At 40.0% G+C, this 24,842-nt stretch overlaps 1 protein-coding gene across 4 annotated transcripts in view; it reads left to right on the forward strand.

Annotated features, from left to right (window-relative positions):
• The window catches only part of ASCC3 (activating signal cointegrator 1 complex subunit 3), a 579,719-nt gene that overhangs the window by 541,023 nt on the left and 13,854 nt on the right, over positions 1-24,842 (forward strand). For all 4 annotated transcript variants that reach the window (XM_050949220.1, XM_050949219.1, XM_050949221.1 and 1 more), the window contains one exon: positions 2,856-3,080. In XM_050949220.1, coding sequence (XP_050805177.1) covers positions 2,856-3,080 — 225 coding nt within the window. The remainder of the gene's footprint in view (positions 1-2,855; positions 3,081-24,842) is intronic.

The following is a 24,842-nucleotide window of genomic DNA, read 5'->3' on the forward strand; positions in this document are numbered from 1 at the left end:
GTGCCATTTCAGATGGGGCTACAAATGCATGATTGTACACAATTAAAATCTGTGGTCAACTGCTGGCTATCATCAAGCAGGTTATGCTTTACAGCAGGTGTTCATATAGATAAAGATTATATAGTGTGAGCTGTAAGCTACAATAGTACTGATTTAACATCAGAGAAAAACAAGGAAAAGAAGAACATTTATAGCAATGCTTTTTGGTCTAATTGTAAAGTTTGTATTAAGAAGTGTGATAACGTTAAATTGTTATGCAACTTAATTCATTTCATCAGACCCTGAATTATGTACAGTATTCAAACGAAATGTAGTAAAATATATATTTTTGTACATTGCTTGGCATAGTTGAGTCTATAACGTTTGCAGAACAGATTGAGGTTTGTAATGAAAAGGGAAACAAAAATGGAAAATACTGAGTGAACAGCAGGACACATTTGAGGTGATTATGAAGGATGTTTCTTTATTCTGTCCTTTCTTGTGCTATCTGAAAACAGTAGCAGAGGGTTACAAGCAGAGTTCATCATAGGGTTGTCAATCACTGTCATTTAACATTTGCAATGGAAGATGTCTTTATTCAAGGACAGCTGGGCAAATCAGAGAAACAGCTTTGCAGTTAGTAGTCTGTCCAGCCTACACTAAACAAACAAGGACAGGGCAGACATACTGGCCTCTCACATAAAAATATAATGGACTCTGCTGACCTTAATGCCCTCCATTCAGCTTCATTCCCAGTTGCATAAAAGCTTCGCTACCCATTCTCAATTTCCTTTAATTACCTACATAATGCAGATAAGAAAATGAACCTCACTTACTTACAGTCAGCAATCACACACAGGAAATTAAGTAGGCAAGTTGTTTGAAATAAGATGACTGTTTTGGAAGTAAATAAAACACATCGTACTGGGGAAAAACTAGTGAGAACATATTTTCAGGAATACCAGTCGGTCTGGAATCGCTCAGCTGATCCTGCTCCTATCTCCTGCTGCTGCTTGAAACTGCAAGGCAAAACTAAGTAAAAAATCTCCTTGGTAAATATTCTTTAAAATATCTTTGAAGGGAGTGTGAGCTAAATACAAGAGCAGAGCAAACATGCAACATTCTATAGGACTTAAAAAGATTGTGACCTTAGGTTCAGAGAATAAATGATCGCAGTTTTCACAAGAGATCTGGCAGAGACATCAAGGATTAAGCAGCAGTTGTCTTTAGTCTTCACTTTTAATCTGCTCTCAAAGTATGAAATAAATTAATGACTCTACTTTTATTTCTAATTATTCTTAAACTTTCTAGACTCACTCATTCTTTCACATTTATGTTAAACTATGTAAGTGTAATTTCAGTATGCTATAAATGTAACTTGAAAATAGTATTAGTGGTGTTTGTTATTAGACAGACTAACAGTAGAGCGTTTAGCAAAGACATTCCAAAGGTGTCCTATAAATTGGGCTTAAATCAGGTGTTAAGCTATTATGAATTATGGTAGTTCACCAAGGTATACTAAAAAGAGCATTTTTTTCTAGATCTCACTCTCTGAATTACTTACCGTTGTGAACATTTAATTAATATGGATTTGCAGGAAGTCTGATTGGAGACTAAAGCCCATAATATCAAATCTGTAGTACAAGAGAGAAGAAAAAAACCTGAATATTTTATCTTTAATTTAACAGTCTCTTCACTGAATCCATGGTTATGAGGGCATTCTCCTTTTATAACAGCATTGTCTTTCAGACTACCAAAATGTTCATTGATCCAGTTGGTAAAAGGAATCTGTTTGCTTTAATTACAGGCACAAAGGACATCACATATTGATGATTTGATTTGATTTGCAAAGTTTCATATTTTTAGGAAATTATGAAATCCTTCCCACACCAAGCCAGACTAGACACGCTTGGTGCATGTGAACAGTGAAGAAAAGGAAACCTCCCCAATTTTGAGGATGCAGTATTCCTGCTGGTGTTGGATTCCCAGTCCACATGGGGCAGTTGATTAGTACAGTGCAAGATTCACCAGCTCTGCCCTTGCTACTCGCCCAGCCTGTCCCTGTCTCATCCCCAAAACCTCACATGTGGATACACAGGGAACTCCTGTTGTTACTCAGGCCCCCTGTGCAAGTTCCAGAAAGCCCTTGCATATGCATCAGTGGCAAAGCATAGCCAGCATGTGTGCAAGGCACAGAAGACAGGTGGTGTTTAATCTCTAGTCATTAGTTTACAGTTTTAATAATCTTTTAGACATTTGATCATCTATTGCTTGGACATTAAATATTTGTAATATTTAAAATAGACTAGAGTTGTTAGACTGATTTGAAACTCACTGGGTGTCTTGAATGTGTAAAGAAAAGCAAACTTTTGGATATTCTCTGAAAAATGAAAATGTGCATTATTGCCTGCTTGCTTTAAGTCTAAGATTGGCTTCATTGCATCATTTTGTAGGTGATTTAGGGTGATAGAAGACCTCTATTAGGTCATGTAGTCGATCTCAAATATTGTATTTGACTAATGGGCGTATTTCAATATTTACTATGAAATCTGCATTATTCTGCTCTAACATAAAAATCAGATATATAAAGAGTATTTCAAACTCCTTAATGGTTCCTGAATATTTTAACAAACCAGTGTTTTCCTTACTAGCATCTATTGCTTTGATAAATGAGTAAGAAAAAGGATGTTTAAACATCACTAGTAAAAATGGTTGTTTTTAGCAAAATCTCAGCTATGTACTCTGATTTCCATGTAGTTTGTTGTAAATGTCCTTTAAAAAGGACAGTGCAAAAAATGCTACTTAATTGCAATTGCTTTCTTGTATTTTATGTACTTAAAAAAACTATTTTTCCTCCTTTTAATTTTTTTGTTAAGGATGCTGAAGAGTATGCAGATCTTCCAGTGAGACACAATGAAGATCAAATGAACAGTGAACTGGCAAAACATCTCCCCATTGAAGTCAATCCTCATTCATTTGACAGTTCCCACACAAAAACACATCTTCTGCTGCAAGCCCATTTTAGTCGTGCCATGCTGCCTTGCCCAGACTACGCTACTGATACCAAGACAGTGTTGGACCAATCTGTAAGAATATGTCAGGTATAGTAATCCATTTCATACTTTATCTGCTGCTTTACTCTTTGGCATTAATGTGTTGTAATATTTTTGATCCAGGAAAAATCCACATTGTTTTCTGGAGATATATTGCAATATGGTTTTGTTGAGGACTAGAACACTTAAGACAGACACAAATTTATTTAGAAAGTGACCAAATGTCCACAACATTACAGAGCTGAATGTAAATAAAGATAAAACTGAACGGCAATAGATATTGGTACTGATTTGAAGGAGGCAATTAGTGGTTGCTTAGCACCCATCGACAGCCAGCTCCTCCTCCTCCCTCCACCAGCACCTCTGGCTCACCCGTAGCCCTGCCAATCAACACCTCTCTCTCTCTCCCAGCACCTCCCACTCACCGTGATCAGCTGTTCTGCAGTGTGCAGAGACTCTGGGGAGAAGGGGAGGAGCAGGGACAGGATGCACTCGGGGAAGGGGGCGGAACTGGGCAGGAAGAGGCAGGGTGGGGACTTGGGTTGGAGCAGGGGCTTGGCCTGGGGCGGAGCAGGAGTTGAGCTCCCCTGAGGCAAGGAGGAAGCCGGTAACTGTAGCCAAGTATCCTTACTGTACTACATGAAACTGGTCTGCAGTTCCCTACAAGTGAATGTGCTTTGGAAAGCCTAGGCTAGTGCTGAGAGATGTGCTTTCCTGTAGACCCAACCTCTGTGGGCAATTATTATTTTTGTTATTTGTCAACTGTCTTTCACAGGACCCAGAAGTGCTCTAGACATTACAGAGCTCAAATAAAACTTGCCTGAATATGTTAACAATCTAATTTTTGATGAGGTTTTCAGTTGCTATATTCCCCAGTTCTCAACTACCACAGGGCTCGAAGAGCAGTCTGCCACTGTCCAAACTGATTTTAAACCACTCTCCAAGTTTGTGACTTTTGCAGTTGCACAAAAGTCCATACCACCAGGCATTCTAATCTGACCATAAAGAATACCCATAACACACAACCACGTGCACAACAGTCCCCATGAAGGACAATTTAGAGCAGCAATATAAATCTGGAATAGAATAACTGCAATTGCTAAAAGGGATATTTACACAATTCTGGGAGGTGGTTAAATGCAGCTGTAGTTTGAAGCAGAAATATGCCCGCTTCTACCTGCTACTGCTAGAGAGGAAGAATAGTACTGTGCTTAAAGTACTGGACTGGGACTCAGGAGACTGGCATTCAGTTCTTGTGTTAGCTTGGGCAAACCTCTTAATCTGTCTCTGCCTTAGTTCCCCATCTGTGAAACCAAGGGTTAGCAATTTTTTCCTTGTCTTGTCTACTTAGATTATAAGATCCTGAGGGTCTTCTTACTATTTGTGTGTATAGCATCGAGCACACTGGTGGGCAAGCTCCAGCCCATCAGGGTAATCGGATTGTGGGCTGTGAGACATTTTGCTGATGTTGACCATCCACAGGCATGGCCTCCCTGCAATTCCCAGTGGCCGCAGTTCCCGGCCAGTGGGAGCTATGGGAAGCAGCACGGGCCACAGGCTGTTGCTTCCCGCAACTCCCATTGGCCGAGAAAGGCGAACCACGGCCACTGGGAGTTGCGGGGGTGGGGAGGTATACCTATGGCAAAATGTCTCGTGGCTCGCAATCAGATTACCCTGATGGGCCGCATGCGTCCCGACGGTTGCCCACCACTGACCTAGCATAACTAGGTCCAGATCTTCGTTGTGCCTTTAGGCACTGTTCTAATACAAATTAATAATAGGAGTCATTTTACTGGCTATGTAAAGCTGCCAGTCTGTAAAACCAGTTCATGAGAGAGGTCCCGTGGCAACACTCCTCCCAAAGGAGGTGTGCCATTGTCTGATGGGCAGCACTGCAGTGCGCAGAGGCTGGAGTAGCAAAACACACCACCTGTTAAGGGCAGCACCACTTGTAATATGATTATTGAACCAAGTGAAACTAAAATTAAAAATAAGAGTAATAAGCAAATCACATCACAAATATTTTTATTTCTGTATCCAGAAACTTGGCAAACAGGTTTTGAAAGGAACCCCACTCCCTATATTTCTAATTACTAAAACAAAGGTGATGAAGATTTATTTTAAAGAGAAATTCTTTTTTTAAAACTTTGATTATGACTGGAGTTCACGTGATAGACATCATTAGTAAGGCCAGAAATTTCACTTCATTTTCATCTAAAGTACCTAATTCATTTAAATAATAATTTGTCACATTAGTGGGCTTTTACTACATAGCAATAGTTGAAAAAGAAAGTGAATTAAAGATTTGTTTAGTTATTTTTACTACAAATATTTGTACTAGTGTTCTTATACCTATCACAGGATAGAGATTTTTTAAAACTTGTCACTTTTTTAAAAATGAAGTGTTCAGTTACATTAAGCAGAAGAAAAAGTTCCTGAACAATTATCTTACTATAACAGAACTTGTTTGTACCTTTGTCCTCTACCAGTAGATATTGGTATATACACAGGCATTGGAGCAGGAAAGAAAGAAAGAAAGAGAGAGACATATTTGTGTTTTGAAACTGTCACTTGGTTTACCTCCCTTCGGAGAATATTTGCTTCCTCTTATTAGTCATGCTTTCCAAATGAAGGTTTAAGTTCCTAAAGCTTAAACAATAGACAGAGTTACGCTTTCCGTATGGGTTGTTACCTTTTTTCCCTAGCACTGACCTGTTGATGAACTCTGGGTCAACTGGGGTGGAGAAAAAAGATCTTACTTGTGAGAAAGGAACTGATCAGAGAAGGATCAATTGATAAATTTGTGTGTGTATAGATATAGATAGATATAGATATATAGTTGTGTGTGTGTTTAACATTGTGGGGAGGGGCAGAGGCAACATCAGGAGTCAAGCTGGCCAGATTGTGACAGCTCAGTGAGCCAGTATTTTTTCCTAGAGACTTTCTTCTTGTGTTCAAGATGCTAACTTTTTATTTATTTACTTTATTTTTAAGAAGTCTCTAGCTGTTAAGTTTGTGCAGATAACCTTCAAGATGTGAACGAAATGTAAACTGATACAGTGAAGCCTGCCAATGGGCACATCAAAGGTGAACTCCCCACAGCAGTGCTGCCTTCATGCTCCGAGGAGCCAAGGCGGCACGATTGGAGGAGAATTTCAAATGCTTATGCCTCAGCAGAGAGGCCCTGAACTCCCACCCCATCTCATGCCCATTGCAGAATGGAAGATCCCTACTTTTCACCCCGACATACAAGCGTCTTTACCCTCCAGTCACCCACATATTTCTCACCTACTCCATCATTCCTTCTGCCTCTGAGCCTGCCCCTTGTCTACGCTACCGTTTAAGTTGATGTAACTTACGTTGCTGAGGAGTGTGAAAAAACCACCCCCGAGCGACATAACTTACATCAGCTTAACACAGTGTCTACACTGCGCTATGGCAGCGGGAGGCACTCTCTCGCCAACATAGCTTCCATGTCTCATTGAGATGGATTAATTATGTCGACTGGAGAGCATATTTCCATCAACGTAACATGTCTTCACCAGACACACTAAATCGATTTAGCTGGGTAGTGAAGACAAGCCCTTAGTGTGTCTGTGCTGAGCAGAGCTAGTGATGAGTCAGGGAAGCAAGCTAGCAGTGTCAGATAACAGAAATAGTTGACAGATCTGAGCAGTTCTATCAGCTAATCTTGGCAAAATTCAATTGTTATTTTTAAATGTTCCTTCTGCAATCATTAATCAACCTTTTACTTAAAAAATCCAGTTGTCCTCTAAGAATTTATTGAGCCAAATTTGGAGACTAATTTCACCAAATTCATTTCACTTAATTAAAGCATAAAGTGGAGATGGGAGTTGGGGGACTTAATCCGGACCGACGTTCAAATCTCAACACATTTACTGGTGAATTCCTTCATAACACACATGCATACGCACACCACACGCACGAATGCCCTGCACACACATTGTGCATGCTTGTTACACAAATACCATGCTTTGTAAAAGGGAAAATACTCGTCAAATACTGTCATCTAAAATTCATATTACTTTCTTATGCGTACACCTGAAGTCCTGAAAATTTTGTAAACATAAATGCAGCATAATCAGACAAACAGAAACTGTTCATAGGTTAATCGCATAAATCTATTTAAATCACTAAGTTTATTTCTTGGGGCTTCCAATGCAGAAATCCTCCTAAATTTTTCTTCTCCTCTTTCAAGACAAGTCTCTTTAAACAAAAGTATCTTATTTAGTGGTCATTATATAGATCCATAGATTCTAAAGCCAGATGGAACCATTGTGATAATCTAGTCTGACCTTCTGTATGCCACAGGCTATGGAACTTCCCCAAAATTATATATATTGCAATTCCCATGAGTCTGCTGTTTTCCTGGATCCTTCAGGGACCAACAAATGTTCACTTCCATCTTGGAATAACTTATTTTAAGGCTGAATGTCCCCTGATCTCTTTTAAAGTTTAATTTCTGTTACTAAAGCCTCTTTCAGAGTAAGCAACAGTAAATATGTTCAAACAAGCTTATTTTCATTTGGAGAAAGGTCTAAAACCCTTCACTCTCCCAATCCAAAGTGCTTGCAGCCTTTATCATAAAATTGCTTTTCCTGAGACAGAGATTTCCCCTACCCCTTTAAACATTTTGTTTTTTATATTACAGCTCTATATTGAAATATGCTCAAGATGGAAAACCAATTCTTAAGCTTAAATGTCAAATGTCAGTTAAAGAGTTTATTCCCCCACCGTACTGAACAATAACCTGGTTCCAGCAGTCTCACTGCTGTCCCAATAAGGAAATACGATTGTTGCCATAGAAAGGGGGACAAACATGCTTCGCTATAGCCTTGCTGTGATTAATATCATTTAGACATGGGCTTAGTTCATTGTAACAAGGTGTTTGTTACAGTGAAATTTGTCATATACTTACCTGGGACTGGGGGAAGGGCATGTGGTGTCCATTCCTATTTGCTGCACAAATCCCAGGAATGTTGTTGTGTGGTCTACCTGGCAGCTGAGTGACAGCTTTGGCAGTTAATAGCTTTGGAGTCCTTAATGGGGCTGCTGGAATTTTCTGTATGAATGGCTGTGCCCCACATTGAAAAGTAAGAGACAAGGACTAAGGAAGGCACTTCCAGTGAGAGAAAGGATGGACTTACGCTTAAGGCATAGGACTGACGCCTGGGAGATCTGAGTTCAGTTTCCAGCACTGCCACAGACGTCTTGTTTGATCTTGAGTAAGTCATTTCATCTCCCTTTGCCTCAGTGTCCCAGCTGTAAAAAGGGGATATTACTCCATTTTTCCTACTCTTTGTCTGCCTTTTCTATTTAGATTGCTCCCTACCCAAAGAACTCAGTCTTTTGCTAAGTGTAATGTACAGCACCTAGTACAACAGTAATCAATTTCAGCTAAGTCTCTGGACACTGTCATAATGCAAATAATTGTTTTAAAAGTTATCTTTGCATGGTCTTCATAAGTCCCATACTCCACTCCCATCCTGCCTCACTAAAAGAGGACATAAGACTCTGTGGAATAGCGCTGAACATGCCAACAGTTGCATGACTAATTGATATTTTTTCAGAAGGACAAGGGTGAGGGTAATATCTTCTATTGGACCAACTTCTCTTGGTGAGAGAGACAAGCTTTCGAGCTTACACAGAGCTCTTCTTCGGGTCCCATGCCTGCTAGGTCCTGAAGAAGAGCTCTGTGTAAGCTCATAAGCTTGTCTTTCTCACCAACAGAAGTTGGTCACTATATTACGTCTCCCACCTTGTCACTAATATCCTGGGACACCGACATGACTACAACTACCCTGCCTACAACAAAGGATGATATTTCTTCAGTCTTGTGATGAAGATCATTATAGTAGAAGACAAAATTTGTGTTTATTCTAACTAAATGATTCATCTAATATTTTGATAGTGTGTAGTAGTGCTTACTGTTTTGAAAGCAATGCCCCATCTTTGTTCCTATCCCTGATTTAATAATATCTGAAACAGAATAAATCAAATCTCTTTTTTGCTTCTCTTATCAAGCCCTATACTTTCTGGCTGTGTATTCAGCGATCAGCTCTTATTCTCCTGTTCTGAAACTATTTACTATATTTGTATTAATTGAAATGGATAATTGAGATAGTAATACAATCCATCTCACGTTCAACAGGGCAGTCACTTTCACTGAGAAATAATATGACAGCAGCTGGCTTTGCATTTGGATTGGCTACGAGCCTCCACTTGTACTATAATCATTGATAAAACATTTTAGTATTTCCAGGGAATAGGACTGCCATGGAACTCAGCCCTAATCTTTGAAGAGTGTTTACCTATGGATGTGTTAAGCACATCTCAGTAGGAGACCTGTACATTGAGAGAAGACAGAAGAGAAGTCAGATCTGGAATTGTAGACAGAAGTACAGTTTGCAGTGAGAAATATGCATGTCCCTTAACTGAGTAACCATGAGATTGTAGTGCTGTTTTGTTACCCCTTTGCTATCTTGTGTCCAAACTTAGAGTGTAAGATCTTCAGGGCAAGAGCCTTAACTTCTTGTTCGAACTGTGAGGCCTAGCACATTTTGGGGTATTGTTAAATAATAAGCAGCTTATGGTAATTGCACTGGGTATTTTGCATTAGCTGTCTCAGAAGGCACCTTAAAAATATGTATTAAAAACAAGTATTCTGCCCCATTTAACTAAATTTAACATACACCCTGTATTTGTACACACAAGTATCTTGTGACTGACCAGACTCATTGGTGTGCTTTAGACAGAACTATGTCTAGCACTCCTCAGCTAGAAGATAGATTGCTGTCATACCAGCGCATTTGTGATCAGCAGAAGTGCCTGAACTATAGTCCTGCACATATCAGACAGAGAATGTGCTCCTCCACTTTAGAGCTTGCTTCCCCCATCACCTTCATCATTAATAGCCCTAGTTTCAGAGCATGTTCCAAAGTCCATTTGTTTTCCCTAACTGTGGAGAAGTGGGAAGGCTCTGATGGGAGATCTTAAGTATGTTTATAGCTGCTGTGTTATTGCTGGTTGCTGTAAATAATGTGATTAATGGATGAAGAGAGTCCGCTACAGGAGCGGTCTATTTTATGGTTGTATATTTAAGAATTGTTGAGAAGCGCCTGGAGCAAGGGATAGTCGCTCCATTTTAATGGATGTGTGTATTACTAAAAATAAACAGGAAGCCTTTGAAGGAGGGAAAGGAGAAAAAAAATTAAATAAACTTTAAAATATAGACAAAGCTTCTGAAACACATTAATTTAGCCAGTATATACACTGTATATGAATGTGTGTAGCACACCGATGGTGGTAGCCGAATTCAGTCTCCATTGTAATACTAGCTGCTTCCACATTTGGACTGATATTATCCTAGCTCAGAAGGGCAGAAGCAACAGAGTAATCAAAACTCTTCACCTAGGATGTGTGCTGCACTGATCGTGTTCATTTACAGATAATAAACAGATGTGTAGTGTTGTAGAGGGAGTACCTACGCATACTAGATGTTCAGAGGAACTTAAATGCCAGCTCTCTTTAGAGAGGTAATTTATTTTGTAGCCTATGATTTTTTTTTATTTTTTTTTTTACTTTGGCACATCATAGATAAACTTGTAAACTGTTGTATGGCAGCACTTGGTGACAGTTTAATGATCATACGGTGCTGCTTATGTACAATCCCTCCCCCACCCATGATAAACCTTTTCCCAATTGGGGCTGGAGGAAATGACTAATGCTTAACCCATTTGTGTGATCAATTCACTTAAGCAGCTACTGTGAAATGTTAATCACAACTTTAATTTGTACTGCATTAGCATTTTGATTAACTTGTAGGCTTGCTAGCACACTTGAAGCACTTTTACTCATAGTTACTGCTCGGAAATGACTTTTTGATTAATTAAGTTTGTTAGACAGCAGCTGAGCTTCCTGAATGCTAACCTTATGGGGCCAAAAGTTCAAGAGAAAGTTACTGTGAACAACTGCTGCTGTTGGGGAAAAAAATCTTATAAATGCACTTAAAATGTTTTCATTATTGACAAAATATTGTACTATTAATTGGAAATTGACCGTAACCTTTAGAAAGGGCATATTTATCTTAAGAAAATGGCTGTAGCTTTTTGCTGCATTCGGTAGACTGTTGTAAGCTTTGAAATTGGATATAGTGGTATCTTTAAGAACTTGGAGCTTGTTTATATTGGTGAGAGTGGGTTTTCATTGCCATGGGAATTTCTCAAAAAGTACTTTATTATGCTGTTGGGGTGATAAGCATAATACAGTATATCAATTTATAAATTAATAACAATTTAAGAATAAGTTGGATTTCTGAATTTAACTAATTTTTGACCAGTTGGATAAAATACTGTAATGTTCATGTTGCCAGTATTGCAATCCGTGGCTGGTTCTATCTCTGTAAAACCGTTTAAAGCAAAACCAGTAAGAAACTTAGAGAGTTGTGCTCAACCAGATATATACAAAAGATGATCCATTCTTTCCATAGTTCATATCACATGATAATATTACTTTAGAGACTGAAGGAGCAACACAGAGGGTCTTATAAAGCATCTGGGAAGGTCTTAGTTTGCATGCATCAGAGAGACTTTGAAGGGGGTAGGGGCTGGAGAAGAGTGCATGTAGTAATGGGGGGCAAAGCAGTGGAAGAGGGAGGCGAAAATTGTGTGAAGGAGAAGGGATACAGAGAATAATATAAAAGGAGTGCCATCTGCCCTACTGGCTGCTTTCTGATTAACTGCAAATAAGGTAAGCCATCTTTTCCTCAGAGGCGATACAGGTATACAATTCCGATTTACTGCATTTGAAAAAAAAATTATTTAACTTTTGCAGAGGAAAAGTAATTACATTTTTTCTCAAAAGGTATCTTCCTAGGCCCAGTACTCTGAAGTAGAGCTGTCCGAAAAGAAGAGAATCTCTTTCTGTGAAAATTTTCATGCTTGAGAAAGTTTTATCCTGAAACAGTGCAAAACATCAAAAACCATGAAAATTTTCACAGGAAAAATTCCATTTTAGGAGAATTGAAACAGAATTTAGTTTCCAGGGCAGGCTCTTGTCAATTTCACAAAGCCTTCCAGCCCAGCTGCTGGAGAGAAAGGAAGCCCATCACTCTGCCTCCCTGCCAGCTCTGGAAGCCAGGGAAACATTGCCCATCTGCCAGACCTGGGATGGTGAATGCAGGAAAGCAGCGCATCTAAGTGCTCTCTCCATCTCCCAGAGTTGGCGGATGAGGTGGTGGCTGTGTGCTTTAGTGCTGTTTCAATAAAAGTTTAGTCAAATGTGCAGATGTGGTCACCCCATCTCAAAACAGGTATATTGGAATTAGAAAAGATTCAGAAAAGGGCAACAAAAATCAGGGGCATGCTTCCGTATGAGAAAAGAGTAGTAAGACTAGGAATTTTCAGCTTGGAAAAGAGACGAATAATGGGGCATATGATAGAGGTCTGTGAAATCATGACTGGCGCTGAGAAAGTAAATAAGGAAGTGTTATTTACTACTTCTCATAACACAAGGGGTCACCAAATGAAATTAATAGACAACAGGTTTAAAACAAACAAAAGGAAGTATTTCTTCACACAATGCACAGTCAACCCGTGGAACTCTTTAGATTGTAACAGGGTTCAAAAAAGAACTAGGTAAATTCATGGAGGATAGGTCCATCATGGCTATTAGCCAGGATAGGCAGGGATAGTGTCCCTAACCTCTGTTTGCCAGAAGCTGGGAATGAGCAACATTCCCTCTGGGGCACCTGGCATTGGCCATTGTTGGAAGACAGGATACTGGTCTAGATGGACCTTTGGTCTGACCCAGTATGGCCAGTTCCAACACTGCCATAGTAATAAATAATCATTATTAAAAATAATCAAATGCTTATTAATGCTTTAAAAGCAAGTTTGTAAGGGCTGTTAAGCATCTGTATTCTTAAATACTTTGTGAGGTATGTTAAACCAAATGTGTCTTATAAAAAATGTTTGAGGTACAAACATATACATATATGCATATATGTTTGCATACCAACTATCAGTATTACCCATATATTATCATTTATCACAAGTTATGTAAAAATATAGCTAGTATTTAATTATTCAAAAAAAAAGTGTAATCCCTCATATATATTAGTGTATATACCCATAATATTCTGTAAGCACCGCACACTTGTATTCCTAACCAAAGCCCATCTCATCGACCACCAACTAAGTATAAAGGCCTCTTTATGTCACCCACAGGTTATCAAAACACAACTCTACACTCCACACCTCAGTCGTGGTCCCAGGCCTAACATTCCCAGATTCACTATAAAAAACTAAAAACAATTAACAAATAAAATCTGTCCACCAGTCGTAGGAGGAAATGTGCAAACTAAGGAACAAACGGGGCATAAATGTGTAAATAAAAAAGTAAGATGGCTACATAACAGTGTTTAGCCCACTAGGCCATCTTCAGTCTGTGTATTGCGCTTTTCCGGGACAATGGGTAAAACAATAAAAAGACAAAAATGGGGGAAATGTAGTAGGAAGAGAGCCTGCAGCATAAGCCAGGTCTGAGGCCTGGGCTAAAGTGGTAGTCAAAGTTTTACTAATATAAAGCAAAGACAAGCTGTGAGCAAAAGGCATGACCTGCTCACAAAATCTGGCAAAAACAGAACTAATATTGCAAAAATACACATTCCTAAGAAATACTAGACACAGAGTACTCACGCAAACACATCCCAAAACCAAGTGATGCCAAAACATCCCAATATCAAAAACATTCCCCAAGAATAACAAACACACAGACCCCTCCTAGAAGATAATGTCAAGATAACAGTACGTAATAAAAATGTTTTACTCAAACCAACATGCACAAGGTGATAGGTGATAACTTGCCATGTCCCAGGGCAGTAACTAACTGACTGACTGACTATGTCAGAGGGGCAGTACATAGCTTGTTTATATCGGTATATAAAAATGTATCTCAAAGGAAGTATCTTTGTCTAGCTAAAAAGGAACAGAAAGTCCCACTGTTCATTGAACTGGTCCATTGTTAGGGGCAAACATGTATTAGTGGTCTGGTAAAGTCTGCAGTATACTAATACTGTGCTTTGCCGACAATAAACCTGGACTGGTGCCTTTGTACATTGATGAATCTTGTGGTCATTGGCAGTTTGCTTGAAATCTACTGTGCCAGCTTTCTGCGCAGAGCTGTGGCAGCACACAGAAAAACACAAAAAGAACACACACACACAGCCAAACATCTAACCTCACCTGGGTCTGTGTGCAGCCTCTAAAATCGTAGCAATGAGTTACAACAGTCATTAATAATGTAGTTTATTTACCGATTAATTTATTCAAATATAGCCCTTGCACAGATTTAAATCAATTTTAGCTATAGGAAAAGTTTGAAAAGTCTGTGTTGTTCTATTTTGTTCAAAAGAAAGAAGAGATTTGACAGAAATGCTATATCTCTTGAAGGACCTAATTATTAACATAAAATCATCACTGACAAAGATTACAGATAACACAAATTGGGGGCATGGTATATAATGAAGAGGACAGGTCACTGATTCAGAACCATCTGGATTGCTTGATAAATTGGAGGCAAGCAGATGATATACAGTGTAATATGGCTAAATATAAATATAGGAATGATGAATATAAGCTTTACTTACAGGATGGGGGCCACTGTCCTGGGAAGCAGTGACTGAAAGAAGATTTGGAGGTTGTGGTGGATAATCAGCTGAACAGGAGCTCCCAGTGCAATGCTGTAGCCAAAAGGGCTAATGCAATCTTTTGATACATAAACAAGGGAATCTTGAGTAAGGGTACAGAAGTTATTTCACCTCTGTATTTCACAGAATCAGAGAAATGTGAGATTGGAAGGGACCTTGCTAAGTCATCTAGTTCAGCACCCTGCACTCATGGCAGGACTAAATATTATCTAGCCCATCCATGACACATGTTTGTCTATCCTGTTCTTAAAAACATCCAACAATGGAAATTCAACAGCCTCCCTACGTAATTTGTTCCAGTGCTTAACTACATTTGCAGTTAGGAAGTTTTTCCTAATATCTAACCTAAATATTCCTTGCTGCAATTTAAGCCCATTACATCTTGTCCTGTCCTCAGTGGATAAGGAGAAAAAAATGTATCATCCTTCTCTGTATAACACCCTTTTATATACTTTAAAACTTACTTGAAGACTGTTATCATGTCCCTCCTCAGTCTTCTCTTCTCCAAAACAAGTAAACATAGTTTTTTCAATCTTTCCTCTTAGGTCATGTTTTCTAGACCTTTAGTCATTCTTGTTGCTCTCCTCTCGACTTTCTCCAATTTGTTCACGTCTTTCCTGAAAGGCAGTGCCCACACTACTCCAGCTGAGACCATATCAGTGTTGAGTATAGTTGAAGAGTAGAGTAGCACTGGTAAGACTGCTTCTGGAAGACTGTGTCCAGTTGTGGTGTCCACAATCTAAGAAGGATGTTGATAAATTGGAGAGGGTTCAGAAAGAGTCCTGAGAATGATTAATAGATTAGAAAACCATGCCTTATAGTGATGTGCTCAAGCAGTGCAATCTATTTATCTTAACAAAGAGAAGGTTTAAGAGGTGACTTGATTAAAGTCTATAAGTACTGTGGCAAAGTTCCTCCTCTACCTTGGTGGGTCCTGCGCTTATTGGCAGATTTGCTCACCTCAGTGATCTTCCCCTCTGGTGGAACCCACAGTCTGGGTCAACTCCTCCTGTGTCTGATCAGCAGTTGCGAGGTTTGGGGGGAACCCGGGCCTGCCCTCTACTCTGGGTTCCAGCCCAGGGCCCTGTGGATTGCGGCTGTCTATAGTGCCTCCTATAACAGCTGCATGACAGCTACAACTCCCTGGGCTACTTCCCCATGGCCTCCTCCAAACACTTTCTTTATCCTCGCCACAGGACCTTCCTCTTGATGTCTAATAATGCTTGATTGTCTGATAATTCCTCAATCCTCCAGTAACACACCCTCTCAGTCTCAGCTCCTTGCACCTCTTGCTCCCAGCTCCTCACACGCGCTTCCTCTCCTCTGGCTCCTCTCCGCCTGACTGGAGTGAGCTCCTTTTTAAACCCAGGTGCCCTGATTAGCCTGCCTTGATTGTCTGCAGGTGTTCTAATCAATGTAGCTCTCTCCACTGCCTTCTAGAAAACTCTTAATAGGCCCCAGGTATCTTGATTAACCTGGAGCAACTACCAGTTGGTTACCATGGTACTAGGGATTTGTTTAGCCTGGGACTAACATACCTGTTCCTCAGTACTTTACTGTAGCCATCTGGCCTTGCCCCATCACAGTACCTACATGGGGAATAAATATGTGATAATGGCTCTTCAATTTAGCGGGGAAAGGTATAGGTTAGAAGTTGAAGCTAGACAAATTCAGACTGGAAATAAGGCATAATTTTTTAACAATGAGGGTAATTAACCATTGGAAAAAACTACCAACAGTCCTGGTGGATCCTCCATCACTGGCAACTTTTAAAACAAGATTGGATGTTTTTCTTAAAAATATATGTTCTAAGAATATTTTTGAGAAATTCTATGGCATGTGTTATACAGGAGGTCAGATGGTTAATCACAACATCCCTTCTGGCCTTCAAATTTATGAATCTATTAATGTTAACTCATAAAGTAAGTCACTGATTTACTTGTTTGTAAGTGCTGTTCTTTTTCAGCGGATACACTGTAGCCTTCCTACTAAGGTAAGAGGTTGAATCTCCGCTTTAAAGGCAAAACAGAACTCAACCGTAATTATGAAGTCACAACACAATATTATAAAGTATAACCATGGCGAAAACAAGAGATTCCCAAAATGTAAGTAAGAAGTAGGCCTTGCCCTCTAAGGTCCAAGATATTAGACTCTAACACTTCAATGTCACATGTAAGTCATTTTAGAGCTCCTAAAATGGTGTTAATTATGCAGTTGCTCTTCCACTTAAGCCTATTCAGTTGGACTTGAGTTACAAGTGGCAAGATATGAAAACTAGTACCAAGAAAAATTTTAAAACTCTCCAGAATATTTCTAAAATGACAGATTTCAAAGTAATCATAATGGCTCCTATGGCTTGGTCAGTTTTATAAGCGTCTGTATGTTTGTTTTCAGTATGTAAACGGCATACTTTATTTGAAAATATGTACTGAAACTGTCTTGAAAGTGCATGGGTAGAAGCTTCTGCCACTGCCATTTCTTCCCATGTTGCATTACTTCCTCTTTTAAATATATGTATTAAAATAGCATCGGGGGAGTTCTATATCTCTTTCTATAAAAACTACTAAGGAAAGAAGATAATTTTAGATCAAATTCCCAAAGGTAGAAGATAACATCCACTTTGACAGCTAAAAGGTGCCAGACCCTGTAGAACAGTTCCTGTTTCCTGTTTGAGCAGGAAGCCATCAGTCAATTTGAGGAAACCACTATTTGTGGCACATAAGAAGAAAAGCTGACACTTTCAGTTCCCATTCCCCAGATTAGAACCGTCTGCGAATCAGCCAGTTGTCTCTAGAGTTCAGAATCTCTAGTATGAATGGCTGAGAGAAGCAACTGTGTCCATTCACATCAAGACCCAGCAGACTTTGAAGGCATAATAGGGCAGCAATTTGTGTCCTCTTGATGATTGACCTAAACCTCTATGACAGAAGTTTCTATTTCGATTCTCCCTGCCTTTCCCTTCAGATCTTGCTGGAAGTGACAGCTAGCTTGTCAAACCCCTCTGATGTTTGAGACTGATAATTAGCTTAACTTTCAATATGAGAGACAAGAGTCCCTGTCACCTACATAGACTCCACTCTACAAGAGATTTCTATCTAGCTTTACTACTATTAATCATGGAGGAGCCAGGGGAGCCCTGTGGGAAATATAGGACATCACTGGTCTCTCTGATGTAGCATAGGAGGAGCAACTGAAAGGGTTGGAGGAGAGCCAGGAAGAGAAGAGGCAACTCCCTGCTGCCTTGCACCATCTGCCCTCAGCATCAGTAGACCAACCTAGAGAAGGGGGCACCTGGGACATAGGAGGCACCACAAAATAAGATACATATCGAAGAAAGGGAAGAAGCCTCGCTTGGTCAGAGAGAAAAAAGAGGAACCTGAGGAGGGAAGGAAAATGAAGACCCCCAGTGGCGACAACAGAGTGGACCCTATCCAAAAAAATTGGGATTAGAAGGCAGAATCTATATATAGCTTGCCTTTCCCCCTCGCCAACCACTGACGGAGAAGCAGCCATTCGGTGCCCCTTGAGAATTCCTTAGAGGGTGCATTGTCACCTGAAGTGAGCACTGAGGTGCTTGTATAGGAGGCGTTCCTGGGGAAAAGAGGAATAGTCAAAATCAATATCAGAATCAAAATACTACCCTGAAATCTGAATATCAACTTAGTACAAATGTTTGCTCATCCCTAGTGACTGATACTATCTTACTCTGCACCAGCTTTATTACAGAGTGAGCCAGAAGTCCCATATATTGAACGTCTACAGTTGATCTTTATAGCAAATGAACTTTCCGTCCCTTGGATGTTTTCGAGTCAAGCTGTGTGACATGAAGGCCAAAATAGTGCTGTAGTACACCTCGTTAATTGTTACTGTGATTATTTATATAGCATCATTGGAGCATGTGGCACTTTAAGACAAGAAGCACTTAAAAGGCTTACAAGCAAATGCCTTAATCCTGCATGAAGAGCCATATGAGTGCAGCCCATATCTGTGTCGGCTAGGGGCCAAAATAGTGCAGGATCAAGGCCAACATATGATTATGCAGATTTTCTACTTTCTTCCTTTATTTCACTGTCATTCTTTATAGCAAAATCAAGAATAATACGTATTCTCTATACTCCCAGGTTCCTCCATTCAGTCTATCTTCTCTTCCATATCAAAAAACCAAAAGATGCTTTCATGTACCTTTTAATTTACTATAAACCTTTTGTTTTACTCTACTGCAAGACAATTTCTTGCATGATCTGTGTCACTTTCATCTCATGCTATTCTTTTTTTAAAATCTCATAAATGTCATTAAAATATCCAGCTTCATCATGAAATCTTTGTGAAGTTAAAATGAGATGCTTCAGTGACCAGATTTATTCATGTGCAATTTTTCACTCTGAAACAACATTCTTAATCTAGCATAACCTGTTATCAGCTGTAAGATATTTATAAAATTATATACTTAAAGGTTTGGCTAACAAGAATTAAAATTATAATGCACCATGTATTTCAGCAGGCTGTTATAACACTGTAAATGACTTATGGGACAAAAGATCAGGTCATTTAGAGGAATTGTTTTCTGGAGCAGATTAACAACCATCAAGTTTAACTCTGCCAAAAATTAATAACTCATGAGTTGGTGTTGAGTGAGGTGAAAGGGAAAGAGAAAATGGTGAGATACAGGAGATCTGATTACACAAATAATAAGTAATAGTAGTAATTATACTTGGAAATAAATCTGTTGAATTTTTTTCTAATTTTTAGCTACTAGGTTTTATATATGGCCAATTTGGAGGAAACTGAATGACTCAATTTTTATCTTGAGTATTTACAGGAATTTCAATTTCCATTGAGTATCAAGCATATGTATGTTTTACACTTAGCTAAAAATGAAAATGTGTGTAGGTTTCCAAGGTTGCAAATTAAACAAGCAAACTTTACCATTGTACCAACTCCTTCACAATGTCACTGTCTTGTATTTCACATCAAGACCATGATGCTGTGAATAAATTGTATGGGTAAAGGAGCAAAATATTAAAGAGGAAAAGAGGACTTCCTATGTGGATTCCTAGTAATAATCTAGAGCCCACAGTCCCCCCCCATACAGGTTTTTGGTACCCCATAGGGGATATCTGTAAGTTGGCCTCTGTCAATTTCTATGAGATTGTCATGGTATAATTCCCCACTTTGAACCTTAGCGTCCAAAAGATGGGGTACCAGCATGAATTCCTCTAAGCTCAATTACCAGCTTAGTACTTGTAGCGCTGCCACCAACCAGGAATTCCAGGGCCTGGTACACTCTGGTCCCCCCAAAAACCTTGCCCGGGGACCTCCAAGACCCAGACCCTCTGGATCTTAACACAAGGAAAGTAAACCCTTTCCCTCACCGTTGCCTCTCCCAGGCTTCCCCTCCCTGGGTTACCCTGGAAAATCACTGTGATTCAAACTCCTTGAATCTTAAAACAGAGAGGAAAATGCACCTTCCCCCCTCCTTCTCTCTTCCCCTCCCAGATTCTCCCTGAGAGAGACAGTAATCCTAACACAAAGAGAAGTTAGCCTTTCTCTCCCCCTTCCCTCCTTTCTCCCTGCCAATTCCCTGGTGGATCCAGACCCAGTCCCCTGGGAACTCACACCAGAAAAAAAAACAATCAGGTTCTTAAACAAGAAAAGCTTTTAATTAAAGAAGGAAAAAACAGTAAAAATTATCTTTGTAAATTTAAGATGGAATATGTTACAGGGTCTTTCAGCTATAGACACTGGGAATACCCTCCCAGCCTAAGTATTCAAGTACAAATTAAAATCCTTTCAGCAAAATATAAATTTGAACTCCTTCCAACCAAATACACATTTGCAAATAAAGAAAACAAACATAAGCCTAACTCGCTTTATCTACCTAGTACTCACTCTTCTGAACTTATAAGAGCCTGTATCGGAGAGATTGGAGAGAAACCTGGTTGCACGTCTGGTCCCTCTGGTCCCCAGAGTGAACAACAACCAAAAACTAACAGCACACGCAAAAACTTCCCTCCCTCAAGATTTGAAAGTATCCTGTCCCCTGATTGGTCCTCTGGTCAGGTGACAGCCAGGCTCACAGATCTTAACCTTTTACAGGCAAAAGAGACATGAAGTACTTCTGTTCTATTAACTCTTACTTATCTGTTTATGACAGAGATCTTCTTAAAAAAAAGGATCTTTCAGTTCATTCTATGAACTCCAGTTCATTCTATGAACTCTTTCTCTCTTTACCCATCTGCCCCGTTCCCCAACCCTCAACAAAAATGTGCTTTATTTTAGGTAAAAACAAATGTTTACAATTGTCAACAAAAGTAGATTACAAAAAGAAAACCAACTCAACATATTGGAAGCATAAAGAAAGTCATGCTCATATAAGCAAAAGAATAACTGCTATTCACACAGTTGGTGGCTATCCTTCGATACGAGCATGATGTCTGCCATAGGGAAAAGTCATTGATGAGACTTAAGATGGCTGAGGAGTCCAATCTGTGCTGTATAGGTTTTTCCACATATGTGACAGATGGTTGCTTAGAGAGAGCACAGCTGCTGGCTAGGATGCTGTATGTTTTCCTTTTCCCTCTGCCATTTCTCAGTATCTTGAGCGAGACGATTATCTTCAAAATGGACTGAGGCTTGATGTATGATGCAATGCCACTGCAGTCTATTGCCAGCCAGCTCTTCCCAATTCGTGAGGTCAGTGCCTCTCTTCTTAAGATATATTTTCAGGGTGTCCTTTTGGTGTTTCATAGAATACATTGCTCTACAGCCAAAATGCTTCTGAAATAAATGTAGTCCAACTTTACTAATTCTGGGTCACTGAGAACGAAAATGATGCTTAAAATTGTTGATTGGCGCTAGTTTTCAAGATATGCTATTGGGTCAGTATATACGACCCTTGACTTGGGAATGGCGAAGGATAAGTGAGTTATAAAGGGAAGGGATCTCAATTTAAACCAGAAATGACTAAAATACATCTTTGACTGGATCTATGAATAAATCTATGACTGGGTTTGGACAGTACTTGCTTTTTAGGCAAAACAATGAATGATGCAATCTGAAGCTGGTATTGCATCATACATGATATGAATTGCATCCTGTTATTCCTAGAAGTCATGGATGATGCAATCATAATGAAGCTTACATCACTCTGCTGAACCAATTGCCCTATATCAGCTCTAGAAATCATACAGTGTCGTGCTCTCTTATTTGCCAGTGTTTGATTTTGCAAAGGGACACATTTCTGTTTAGCCAAAGTGAGCAGAGATGCCTTGTACTTGTGTGAACAGTGCAGATAACTTCTGCTGTGTTTGTGGTGAAGTGACTTTTGCATCACAAAAGCGCAGTATAACCACTATGGTTAAGAAAACCTATCACCTTTCTTTTGGCTGCAAAATTGGAGATCAGGACACACACGTATGTATGCTGCAACACTTGTGCAACAAATCTTCGCCAGTGGTTGAACAGGAAAAGGAAATCTATGCCTTTTGCAGTGCCAATGATTTGGAGAGAGCCAACAGATCATACCAGCAATTGTTACTTCTGCATGGTGCCTCCAGTTGGGAAAGGTGTGTCAAAGAAGAAAAAGTGGACTGTGCATTATCCAAACATTCCATCAGCTTTATGCCCAGTACCCCACGGAGAAGGGCTGCCAGTTCCTGATGCACCAGAATCATTCTCACTTGAGTCAGACAAGGAAGAGGAAGAGGATGAAACTTCTGGTCCTGAACCGTTGTCACAGGACCCACATTTTCTCCCATCCTCCTCCTCTGAACCACACCTCCTAACACAAGGTGAACTGAATGACCTTGTCAGGGATTTGGAACTACTCAAGAGTAAGGCCGAGCTGTTGGGCTCCAGACTACAGCAGTGGAATCTCCTGGCAGGCTATCAGGGCAAATGGAGCCCATCAATGCTTGCAGACTATTGCTGGACAGTGATAAGAGATGCTCCATTTAATGAATACAAGAGACAAGCCAAGAAGCCCCGAGTAGACGCTGAATAGGACTAAACTATGTACATAATAGTTTTTTGCCTTTTGTTTCATAATAAATTTTATTTATATAACCCTTTTGCTGATTTTTAAAGTGTTACATAAACAGGACAGGTGAAATATTATCATGTAAAGCAACCATAAACACATGAAAAGACCTAGGTTTACAATTTATGATTAAAACTCTACTATCTACACAATATACATAGACATAAAATGTAAAAACTTAAATATCTTAGAAACAGTAGCCAATCAGTTGTTTTAATTGCCATATTTGAATTCAGCACATCAAAATACATAATAAATATCACATTTTATCTCTGAAGCAGACTTCTCAAAAATTGTAGACCAGTGATATCAGGGTTGGAAGGGACCGCAGGAGGTCATCTAGTCCAACCCCCTGCTCAAAGCAGGACCAATTCCCAACTAAATCATCCCAGACAGGGCTTTGTCAAGCCTGACCTTAAAAACCTCTAAGGAAGGGAATTCCACCACCTCTCTGGTAACCCATTCCAGTGCTTCACCACCCTTCTAGTGAAAAAGTTTTTCCTAATATCCAACCTAAACCTCCCCCACTGCAACTTGAGACCATTACTCCTTGTTCTGTCATCGGGTACCACTGAGAACAGTCTAGATCCATCCTCTTTGGAACCCCCTTTCAGGTAGTTGAAAGCAGCTATCAAATCCCTCCTCATTCTTCTGTTCTGCAGACTAAACAATCCCAGTTCCCTCAGCCTCTCCTCATCAGTCATGTGCTCCAGCCCCCTAATCATTTTTGTTGCCCTCCACTGGACTCTTTCCAATTTTTCCACATCCTTCTTGTTGTGTGGGGCCCAAAACTGGACACAGTACTCCAGATGAGGCCTCACCAATGTTAAATAGAGGGGAATGATCACATCCCTCGATCTGCTGGCAATGCCCCTACTTATATAGCCCAAAATGCCGTTAGCCTTCTTGGCAACAAGGGCACATTGTTGACTCATATCCATCTTCTCATCCACTGTAACCCCTAGGTCCTTTTCTGCAGAACTGCTTCCTAGCCATTTGGTCCCTAGTCTGTAAGAGTGAATAGGATTTTTCCATCCTAAGTGCAGGACTCTGCACTTGTCTTTGTTGAACCTCATCAGGTTTCTTTTGGCCCAATTCTCTTAATTTGTCTAGGTCACTCTGTATCCTATCCCTACTCTCCAGTGTATCTACCACTCCTCCCAGTTTAGTGTCATCTGGAAACTTGCTGAGAGTGCAGTCCATGCCATCCTCCAGATCATTAATGAAGATATTGAACAAAACCGGCCCCAGGACCAACCCTTAGGGCACTCCGCTTGAAACCAGCTGCCAACTAGACATGGAGCCAATGATCACTACCCGTTGAGCCAGATGATCTAGCCAACTTTCTATCCATGTTATAGTTCATTCATCCAGCTCATACTACTTTAACTTGCTGGCAAGAAGACTGCGGGAGACAGTATCAAAAGCTTTGCTAAAGCCTCTGTCTCCAATGGGTCCTCTTACCATGACTAAGTTGATAAAAGAGAACTTGCTTCGGAAAATGAGTATCAGCCATCCACACACAATGACGAGCCCAGTGAAGCTGATGTTTCATAATCTTTGCCTCAACACTGATGGTTTAGCTGCAGAGAGAACTCTGGCATTGGTGTGACAATCTGCCCATCTGATATGGAGAATCTTCATAAGGCAACGCTGTTAGTATCATTCCAGACAATTAAGATGGCTTTAGTATGTCACCCGTGTCCCTCACTCATAAAGAAGAGTGAGGATGATTACTGCATTGAAGACCAGGATCTTCATTTCAATCTGCAGATCTGTCAATAAATTCACAACAGTAAAGCAACTTTCCGAAGGATGCACTGGCACAACGGATCCTATGTTCAATCTCCACATCAAGATTGGCTGTCTGGGAGAGGTGGCTACCAAGTTAAGGGAAATACCCAACATTTTCCAGGGGTTCACCACCGATGACAATTTGGGGGTAAAGGGGTGCAGCTTGTGCTGGGGCAGGCTGGTCTTCCCAATGTTAAGTGAATGATAGGCACCTGATAAAAGATCTAGCGTGGATTGCAAGTCAGCCTCA

Source organism: Gopherus flavomarginatus, chromosome 4, assembly GCF_025201925.1.
Source record: "Gopherus flavomarginatus isolate rGopFla2 chromosome 4, rGopFla2.mat.asm, whole genome shotgun sequence".
NCBI classification, from domain to species: domain Eukaryota; kingdom Metazoa; phylum Chordata; order Testudines; family Testudinidae; genus Gopherus; species Gopherus flavomarginatus.